This window comes from Geotrypetes seraphini, chromosome 9 (assembly GCF_902459505.1).
Source record: "Geotrypetes seraphini chromosome 9, aGeoSer1.1, whole genome shotgun sequence".
Lineage (NCBI taxonomy): Eukaryota > Metazoa > Chordata > Amphibia > Gymnophiona > Dermophiidae > Geotrypetes > Geotrypetes seraphini.
In genome coordinates this window covers 10,604,041-10,614,738 of record NC_047092.1, presented here as the reverse complement: position 1 = coordinate 10,614,738, position 10,698 = coordinate 10,604,041, and the positions used below count along the sequence as shown (strand labels likewise).

The 10,698-nt window shown below is 43.6% G+C and overlaps 1 protein-coding gene across 3 annotated transcripts in view; it reads left to right on the top strand.

The window, feature by feature from the left end:
- The window catches only part of TASOR2 (transcription activation suppressor family member 2), a 128,020-nt gene that overhangs the window by 81,665 nt on the left and 35,657 nt on the right, over positions 1-10,698 (top strand). For all 3 annotated transcript variants that reach the window (XM_033958322.1, XM_033958324.1, XM_033958323.1), the window contains one exon: positions 1,437-8,903. In XM_033958322.1, coding sequence (XP_033814213.1) covers positions 1,437-8,903 — 7,467 coding nt within the window. The remainder of the gene's footprint in view (positions 1-1,436; positions 8,904-10,698) is intronic.

Genomic DNA, 10,698 nt, shown 5'->3' with positions numbered 1-10,698 from the left:
TCCAGTTGTTATCTATATGGTACCTTAGAATGTGATACTTTTTAGGATCCTGAGGAAGGGGTGTTTCTTCGAAACACGGACCATGTCGGGTCCTGGTTCATCAACTTCTTGGACCATATTTTGGATGCAAACTGTTTTATGCTTACATCTATGTCTATTGAATAAAGACTTGGTATCTTGTACACCATTCCTGCAGTTCTTCCTTTTGCTTGCTGTTCGACATATCGCTGCTGTTTCATTGGATTTTTTGTTCTTGCTTGCCTATAACCAGGAATACAAATTGTATATGGTAGCGAAGAGGAGCTTGTACTTCCCACAACTTCCTGGCTTTTAGGCATTTATTTAAAAATTATTATTGATTATGTAATGAAATCTATAAATAGCTCTTCACTTTAAGCAAGTGGGGGGTAGTTTTATAAAGGTAGCTATCTTAAAATTGAACGTATAACTACATATGCTGACGAGCGCACGTACATTGAAACAGACTGTAAATAGGTATTTATTCATTTCTAATATTTCTAGACTGCCTAAAACTAAGCGGTTAACAATTGAAAAACATTCACAATAATTCATGCACAATACATTTACCAAATGCATTCAAATTACATTGCAATTACTTAGCAATCTCATCCCCTAAAAATAATTTTGAGAGCTCAAAGAATTTACACATTAGCCATCGCATTAAATAAAGTACAATAACCACAGCATAGAATTCCTAAAATAAATCTACCAGGTAGTATTGGTGGAGATGTAGTTTTAGACTCTTTTTTTATATTTTAGACTCCGGAAGAGCGTTCCAGTTTTCTACTACTCTCTGGGTGAAGAAGAACTTCCTTACGTTCATTGAAAGGGGATAGATTCCGTACGAACATAAGGAAGTTCTTCTTCACCCAGAGAGTGGTAGAAAACTGGAACGCTCTCCTGGAGTCTGTCGTAGGGGAAAACACCCTCCAGGGATTCAAGACAGAGTTAGACAAGTTCCTGCTGAACAAGAACGTGCGCTGGTAGGGCTAGTCTCAGTTAGGGCACTGGTCTTTGACCAGAGGGCCACCGCATGAGCGGACTGCTGGGCACGATGGACCAGTTGTCTGATCCAGCAGCGGCAATTCTTATGTTCTTATGCATGTACTTCACATGTTCCTGCACATGGAATACATGAACATTTGCATCTACCTTGGAGCAGATATAACTTTCTGCTGGAGCATTTTATGAGCATTGGGATCATTTTGGTTCATATTTAAATTTTACATAGATGACCTGTGATCATTTTTAAAACATGTTTATTAACTTATATCTGTTGGCTTGCGTTTCCTTATTGTTGAACATATTTTTGGGAGAATTAAATGGGAACTATATTATAGATAGATGAAAACCAAAGTATACTGTATTATTTTACTAGCAGAATAAAACTTTTATTTCTAACTTTGCAATTTCAGGTTAATGGACATGAAATTGAACAAGAAGCATCTTTGCGTGTTGAGGAAAGCTGTAAGAGTGTATCTTCCAGTAATGAATGTGCAGGTGGAAATAGTACACCCCTAGTACTTCCTAGCAATGAATCAGGCTCGGTACCAAAGACTGCAGGCTTGAGCCAGACCTTAGATTTTCATAAAACTTCACAGCCTGAATTAAGTGAAGATGTAGACATTGAAGAAATTGTGATTGATGATATAATTTCTATTTCTGAAAACAAGAGTACCACAAATGAGGTGACTGTATCCTTAAAGGATAATAAAGAGGGGCATAGAAGTGGTGGTGATAGAGAAAGACTACCTGATTCTGAAAAACATCAGACAGAGGATGAAAGTTTACACCAAAAACAGATAGCCTCGAATGAATCAAAAGTCTGTAAAGAAGCTGGTGGTAATTTGGGTGATAAAAATCTGGCTTTGGAGCACATTAGTGATGTACATACCCAGGAAGTTCTTGAACAGACCAAATTAGATGCCAACAAATCACTTTGTCTAAATGAATTATCTCGGACAGAATTGCCATCTGCCAGACATAGCAATCAAGAAGCTTCCCACAAAGTCTTGCAGTCTTTGACTAAATTAAAAGAGCAGTCCAAATTAAAATCAGTTCAAATTGATGCAACGCATCATAAGTGCACTGAGACCTCCGTAGAGGATGCTAGGCACAGTTCCATTGATCAGATCAATGAACCAAACCAAGTGCATAAGAAAGCTGCAGCTCAAGAACATAGGGGTTCTGTGACAGCAGTGACCAATGAATGTCCCACAGGAAGTGAACCTGATACTATGTCCATTGATCAGATCAATGAACCAAACCAAGTGCATAAGAAAGCTACAGCTCAAGAACATAGGGGTTCTGTGACAGCAGTGACCAATGAATGTCCCACAGGAAGTGAACCTGATACTATGTGTTCTACAAGTACAAACATAGCTGTATCAGATGAGAGCACCCCCCATAGTGAAGGACTGAATACTACAGAGAAAATGCCAGTGTGTGCTAATGAAGTGAAAGACACCAGAGCAGAAAAGGGTGAAAGCGTTAATACCTCTTTACATAAGTTTGCAGAATCACCAGACGTGCCACCAGTATGTTATAGAGAAGAAGCATTAAAGAGAGATGATTTCACACAGATTAACTTTCAGGGCAGTAGACTTGATTGCACACCCATGGAAAATGAAGAAGTCGGCTCTGAAAAGGATAAATCCCTATGTGTCTCTGACCCAAATCCACAAAAGAGTGAAGGTGAACAGAAAAGATGTTCCTTTAGTGATGTGTCAGAGCTCCAGTTTATTTCAATAGAAAAGCATGAAAATGATTCCTTAAAGAACAAAACCAGAACCTCAGACCAGAAAGATGAGATGGATGGTACACAAACAAACATGGATTCGGATAAAAAAGAAACTAGTTCTGTTGTCATCACATCCCACAGTGATGACAACATGCACAATGAAAGTGATACCAAAGATCAAGAGCACGAAATATCTTTGGTCAAAATTACAGAATTGTTAAAGAATGACGCAAAGAACGTTAGTACGCTATCTAATCAATTTATCAACTGTGGAAAGGCAGAATTTAGAAACTCAATATGCATTTCTGAAGGAGAGGAATCAAAGCATGTATGTGATGAAATTGCTGTGTCTACTCGCATGAAAATGAAGCATAAAAATCTTGCAGGTGAGTCTCCAATAATCATGGAAGACAGTGTTCATATAAACTCAAAATACACATGTGAAGAAGAGGGGAAAACAAAGCAAATGAGTTGTGCAAATGATACATATGAGGCAATGGAAGCACAGACTAGTAAGACCACTGGGGATGAGTTTACATGCAACATAGGAGGTGTCCATCTTTTGAACTCGGAGTGTGCACCTGAAGATGTACTCCAGGAGAGCTCTGTGTGCAAAACATCAGACCTACAAAGTGATCAGCTCCTCACAGAAGAGCCTGCAATCAACCTGGGAAATGTTAGTCCTGTGAGCTCTGTGTGCGCTTCTGAAGATGAGCAAAATGCAGAAGTATGCCATGAGAGGTCTGTGTGCAAATTGGCAGAACTACCGAGTGATCAACTCATTGACGAAGAGCCTACTTTCATCCTGGGAGGTTTTAGTCCTGTGAGCTCTGAGTGCGCTTCTGAAGATGAGCAAAAAGCAGTGGAAGAATGCCATGAAAACTCTGTGTGCAAAACAGCAGAGCTACAGAGTGACCAGCTCTTCACAGAAGAGCCTGCAATCAACCTGGGAAATGTTAGCCCTGTGAGCTTTATGTGCGCTTCTGAAGGTGAGCAAAAAACAGTGGAGTTATGCCATGAAAGCTATGTGTGCAAAACAGCAGAGCTACAGCGTGACCAGCTCCTCACAGAAGAGCATGCAATCAATCTGGGAAATGTTAGCCCTGTGAGCTCTGTATGCACTTCTGAAGGTGAGCAAAAAACAGTGGAGGTATGCCATGAAAGCTCTGTGTACAAAACAGCAGAGCTACAGAGTGACCAGTTCCTCACAGAAGAGCCTGCAATCAACCTTGAAAATGTTAGCCCTGTGTGTTCTTCTGAAGGTGAGCAAAAAACAGTGGAAGTATGCCATCAGAGCTCTGTGCACAAAGCAGCAGAGCTACAGAGTGACCAGCTCCTCACAGAAGAGCCTGAAATCAACCTGGGAAATAGCCCTGTGAGCTCTGTGTGTGCTTCTGAAGGTGAGCAAAAAACAGTGGAGGTATGCCATGAGAGCTCTGTGCGCAAAACAGCAGAGCTACAGAGTGACCAGCTCCTCTCAGAAGAGCCTGTAATCAACCTGGGAAATGTAAGTCCTGTGAGCTCTGTGTTCGCTTCTGAAGGTGAGCAAAAAACAGTGAAGGTATGCCATGAAAGCTCTGTGTGCAAAACAGCACAGCTACAGAGTGACCAGCTCCTCACAGAAGAGCCTGCAATCAACCTTGAAAATGTTAGCCCTGTGTGCACTTCTGAAGGTGAGCGAAAAACAGTGGCTTTATGCCATGAGAGCTCTGTGCGCAAAACAACAGAGCTACAATGTAACCAGCTCCTCAAAGAAGGGCATGAAATTAACCTGGGAAATGTTAGCGCTGTGAGCTCTGTGTCTGCTTCTGAAGGTGAGCAAGAAATAGTGGAAGTATGCCATGAAAGTTCTGTGTACAAAACAGCAGAGCTACAGAGTGACCAGTTCCTCACAGAAGAGCCTGCAATCAACCTTGAAAATGTTAGCCCTGTGTGTTCTTCTGAAGGAGAGCAAAAAACAGTGGAAGTATGCCATCAGAGCTCTGTGCACAAAGCAGCAGAGCTACAGAGTGACCAGCTCCTCACAGAAGAGCCTGCAATCAACCTTGAAAATGTTAGCCCTGTGTGCGCTTCTAAAGGTGAGCAAAAAACTGTGGAAGTATGCCATGAGAGCTCTGTGTGCAAAATAGCAGAGCTACAGAGTGACCAGCTCCTCGCAGAAGAGCCTGTAATCAACCTGGGAAATGTCAGTCCTGTGAGCTCTGTGTGTGCTTCTGAAGGTGAGCAAGAAACAGTGGAAGTATGCCATGAAAGCTCTGTGTGCAAAACAGCAGAGCTACAGAGTGTCCAGCTCCTCACAGAGGAGCCTTTATTCAACCTGGGAAATGTTAGTCCTGTGAGCTCTGTGTGCGCTTCTGAAGGAGAGCAAAAAACAGTGGAAGTATGCCATGAAAGCTCTGTGCCCAAAACAGCAGAGCTACAGAGTGACCAGCTCCTCACAGAAAATCCTGCAATCAACCTTGGAAATGTTAGCCCTGTGAGCTCTGAGTATGCTTCTGAAGGTGAGCACGAAACAGTGGAAGTATGCCATGAAAGCTCTGTGTGCACAACAGCAGAGCTACAGAGTGACCAGCTCCTCACAGAAGAGCCTGCAATCAACCTGGGAAATGTTAGTCCTGTGTGCGCTTCTGAAGGTGAGCAAAAAACAGTGAATGTATGCCAAGAGAGCTCTGTGTGCAGAAGAGCAGAGCTACAAAATGACCAGTTCCTCACAGAAGAGCCTGCAATCAACCTGGGAAATATTAGTCCTGTGAGCTCTGTGTGTACTTCTGAAGGTGAGCAAAAAACAGTGGAAGTATGCCATGAAAGCTCTGTGTGCAAAACAGCAGAGCTACAGAGTGTCCAGCTCCTCACAGAGGAGCCTTTATTCAACCTGGGAAATGTTAGTCCTGTGAGCTCTGTGTGCGCTTCTGAAGGAGAGCAAAAAACAGTGGAAGTATGCCATGAAAGCTCTGTGCCCAAAACAGCAGAGCTACAGAGTGACCAGCTCCTCACAGAAAATCCTGCAATCAACCTTGGAAATGTTAGCCCTGTGAGCTCTGAGTATGCTTCTGAAGGTGAGCAAAAAACAGTGAATGTATGTCTTGAGAGCTCTGTGTGCAAAAGAGCAGAGTTACAGAGTGTCCAGCTCCTCACAGAAGAGCCTGCAATCAACCTGGGAAATGTTAGCCCTATGAACTCTGTGTGTGCTTCTGAAGGAGAGCAAAAAACAGTGGAAGTATGCCATGAAAGCTCTGTGCCCAAAACAGCAGAGCTACAGAGTGACCAGCTCCTCACAGAAAATCCTGCAATCAACCTTGGAAATGTTAGCCCTGTGAGCTCTGAGTATGCTTCTGAAGGTGAGCAAAAAACAGTGAATGTATGCCATGAGAGCTCTGTGTGCAAAAGAGCAGAGCTGCAGAGTGTCCAGCTCCTCACAGAAGAGCCTGCAATCAACCTGGGAAATGTTAGTCCTGTGAGCTCTGTGTGCGCTTCTGAAGGTGAGCAAAAAACAGTGGAAGTAAGCCATGAAAGTTCTGTGTGCAAAACAGCAGGGTTACAGAGTGTCAAGCTCCTCACAGAGGAGCCTGAAATCAACCTGGGAAATGTTAGCCCTGTGAGCTCTGTGTGCGCTTCTGAAGGAGAGCAAAAAACAGTGGAAGTATGCCATGAAAGCTCTGTGCCCAAAACAGCAGAGCTACAGAGTGACCAGCTCCTCACAGAAGAGCCTGCAATCAACCTTGGAAATGTTAGCCCTGTGAGCTCTGAGTATGCTTCTGAAGGTGAGCAAAAAACAGTGAATGTATGCTTTGAGAGCTCTGTGTGCAAAAGAGCAGAGTTACAGAGTGTCCAGCTCCTCACAGAAGAGCCTGCAATCAACCTGGGAAATGTTAGCTCTATGAACTCTGTGTGCGCTTCTGAAGGAGAGCAAAAAACAGTGGAAGTATGCCATGAAAGCTCTGTGCCCAAAACAGCAGAGCTACAGAGTGACCAGCTCCTCACAGAAAATCCTGCAATCAACCTTGGAAATGTTAGCCCTGTGAGCTCTGAGTATGCTTCTGAAGGTGAGCAAAAAACAGTGAATGTATGCCATGAGAGCTCTGTGTGCAAAAGAGCAGAGCTGCAGATTGTCCAGCTCCTCACAGAAGAGCCTGCAATCAACCTGGGAAATGTTAGTCCTGTGAGCTCTGTGTGCGCTTCCGAAGGTGAGCAAAAAACAGAAGTTTGCCATGAGAGCTCTGTGTGCAAAACAGCAGAGCTACAGAGTGTTCAGCTTCTCACAGAAGAACCTGCAATCAACCTGGGAAATGTTAGTCCTGTGAGCTCTGTGTGCGCTTGTGAAGGTGAGCTAAAAGCAGTGGAAGTGTGTCATGAGAGCTCTGTGTGCCAATTGGCAGAACTACCGAGCGACCAACTCATTGAAGAAGAGCCTACAGGCACCCTGGGAGGTTTTAGTCCTGTGAGCTCTGTGTGTGCTTTTGAAAGTGAACAAAAATCTGGAGATGCACACTATGTGCGCTCTGTAAGTGACATAGCAGAACTACAGAGTGACCAGCTCCTTGCAGAAGAGCTTGCAATCAATCTGGGAGGTTTTAGTCCCGTGAGCTCTGTGTGTGCTTTTGAATGTGATCAAAAAACTGCCGATGCGCACACTGTGTATGAAGCAACAGAACTACAGAGTGACCAGCTCCTTGCAGAAGAGCATACAATCAGTCTGGGAGGTTTTAGTCCTGTAAGTTCGGTATGTGTTTCTGAGGTTGAGGAAAGACCAGTCAATTCATACCTTAAGAGTTCAGTGTGCAAAGTAGCAGAATTTAAAAAATGTAACAAAGAGAAAACAGGAAAGTCAGCTGTGGTGGCATGCATCGAAAGTCCCGATGAAGGGCTTTATAGCCCTTTAGCTCAAAAATCTTCAAAATCTCCGGTGTATGAGAGTTGTGAAGAGCTTCTGGAGGCCAATAGCAATGAAAATTCCTTTGCAGAACATACTATGAACAAAGGTTTGAGTGGAGAGCCTGGGACTAACCGTTTTCACAAACAGCAAAACTCTGAACAGGAGCCTAATGCTGGTAATGCCAAACCTTACACAGTTAACTTTTATGATTCCTTTGTTTCAAGAATAAGGGATACTGCCAGGAAATCATTATTGAGGAAATCTACTTCTAGGTACCCAGAATATGAGCGTGATTGGGATTACACAACAACGAACAAAAGGTTCCCATTGGACTCTGTCAGTAAATACAGAGATTTCCATACAGTATCGGAGGAAGAGAATGAATGCCCTCCATTGCCAAACCGCATTACCAATCGTTATGGGAACCCAAAGAACTGCATAACCTTTACTATTAAAGGGCTTCCGAGAGAACCAAGCAGGCCTTTGCACAGTTTTCAAGAAGATAATTCCATTGAGAGACCGAACCAAATAAGTACATGGGATAGGAAGTGGATGGTTACTGATCTCACCCAGAACACTTTAGATCTAGAGTACTTGCGTTTCATTCACAAACTAAAACTAGTCTTAAAGAGCCTAGCACCACCAATGTCTACACACGCCAACAGATTTTTGACCAATTCTGGCGAAGCTACTGTTAAGACTTCGGCTTTGCCGAAAGGACCAGAAAGACAGATTAGTACTAGAGCAAACAGTAATAGAACCCCTCTGCTGATAACAATAAGACGTTCAGATGCAGCAGGAAGAACTGGTTTGTGCCAGCATCCTCCTTGTAAAGTGAAAGGCAATTTTGCAGCACCTCCCTTTTGTGTCAGATTCCAGGACTGCGTTGCTGGGGGTAGAAAGGCCTCCAAAAGCAGAAATCAAACCAGCAAACTGACATCCTCTTTCCACACCACTGAATTCAACTATGAAAATAAGCTTAGAGAACCACCAGCTCCAAGTAGGCCCGCTCGGCAAGCCAAGATGAGTGCTGCAATTTCGGGTGGCATGGCAAAAGGTTGGAGCGGTGACATAGAGGAGAACCTGGGAAGCTCAGAGGAGATACAGGACTCATTCCCACCAAACACTACCTCATATAAAAGCGTGATTACAGACCTGTGCTCCAACTTGTGCTTCAAACTAAACAGTGTTGCGAAAGATGCATCTAAAAAACATTTTATGTTCTTCATTCTTGAAACCAGCGATGACCCATCCTTCAGGAGAATGAAGGTAATGATAGCAAACTTTTTTTTTTTTTCTCTTATTTTAAAGTGCATTGCATTGGTTTTGTAGTGGCTTGAAGTATTTGACATCTGAAAATTTATCTGGTGTCCCAAACACTTCCTTTCTCAGAAAATTGGTTGTTTAACTATTTACCCTTCCTTCTCCAGTCCAGCACTTTTCAATTCATGCCCATAAACAAGTTGTAGAATGTCCATTACACGTGCAACTAAAATAATTAACTGCTTATTGGCGTTAATGACCAATTTTTGGCACTATTCAGCAGTTACATGCGTTAACTGCCACTAGTCAGGTTTCTGCAAATAGTTATCTAGAATAAAATGGGTCATGTGGCATATAACTTGTGCTAACCTTTAGTAAAAGACACAGTGTATGTAAAATCCATAGCATTCATATGCAATAGAGAATGACATGAGGAAAAAATTTGTCCCCGTCTCTGCCCCATCCCTGTGAGCTTGGTCTCCATCTCCGTCCAATCCCCAAGAGTTCTGTCCCTGCCCCATTCCCACAAACCATTTGATCCCATCCGCACAAGCCTCAAATAGTTTTATACTGAACTTATTTTATTAAAGTATAAAAAGAAACAATATTCTGTACAATTGTCATTTTATAAATCAGAGTTCTGGCTGCAGAAATAGAGGAAGAGATCGTCAGCTGGCAGGGCTTTGTTTGTAATCATTTATCAACAAACTACAATACTACTTTATCCTAAAGCAAGAAAAGAAATAGAAATTTATTTTTTTTACCTTTGTTGTCTGGTTTCTGCTTTCCTCTTCCTTTCATCCACTGTCTGCCTTCTCTCTGCCTCTTCCATATGGCATCTGCTTTATTTCTATGCCTCTACCAGAAACTTTCTGCCTCTCCCATCTCTCCCTCGCCCCCCCATTGGTCTGTCACCCATATTCCCTCCATTCCTCCCCCCCCCCATGGTCTGACATCTCTGTCTTCTTCCCTTCCATCTCTCACTCCCTTCCCCAGGTGGTTTTTAGCACCTCTCTCCTCCTTTCCTCCCTTCAGATCTGATATCTATCTCCTCCCCCTCTCCCAATGCTCTGGTACCTCTCTCTACTCTCCCTTTCCCTTCCTTTTCTGCTCTTCCTTCTCAATTCGTTTTCTACTTCTTGTCTACTTTCTTACTTTCCAGTCCTCAATTTACCTTTCATTGTGTCTGCCTATAGCTTGCCACTTCTTTCCCTCATCCCTTCGAGTATCTCACTAACTCTTTCCTCTTCCCCCAATCCAGCATGTGCCCTCCTTCCATTCAGAATGTGCTCTCTCCACTTCCTTCCAGAATCTGCTCCCTTCTCTCTTCTCCCCACTTCCCTTCAGCATCTGTTCCCATCTCTCTCCCCTCCCCACTTCCATCCAGCTTCTGCTTCTCCCTCTCTCCACTTCCTTTCAGCGTTTGCTCCCCTCTCTCTCCCCTTCAACATTTGTTCCCCTCCCCCTCTCTCTCCACTTCCCTTCAGTATCACTCAACCTTTTCCCCTCGTTGGGCCATCTCCCTCTCTTCCCCTTACCTTCGTGGGTGCTTTTCAGAGTTTTCTCTCTTTCTGAGGTGTCCAGACGTGGCAACCATTCTCACGAGCCACGTGACTGCCCCCAAACTTCTCTGATGCACCTTCCTGTTTCTGCCTGGGTGGCTCGCATCAGAGGAGAAGCTTCAGGCATTCGCGCAGGACTTGTGAGAACAGTGCTGTGTCCGGACACTTCAGAAAGAGAAAACTCTGAAAAGCGCCCATGAAGATGAGGAGAAGGGAGGGAGATGGCTTGACGAGGGGAA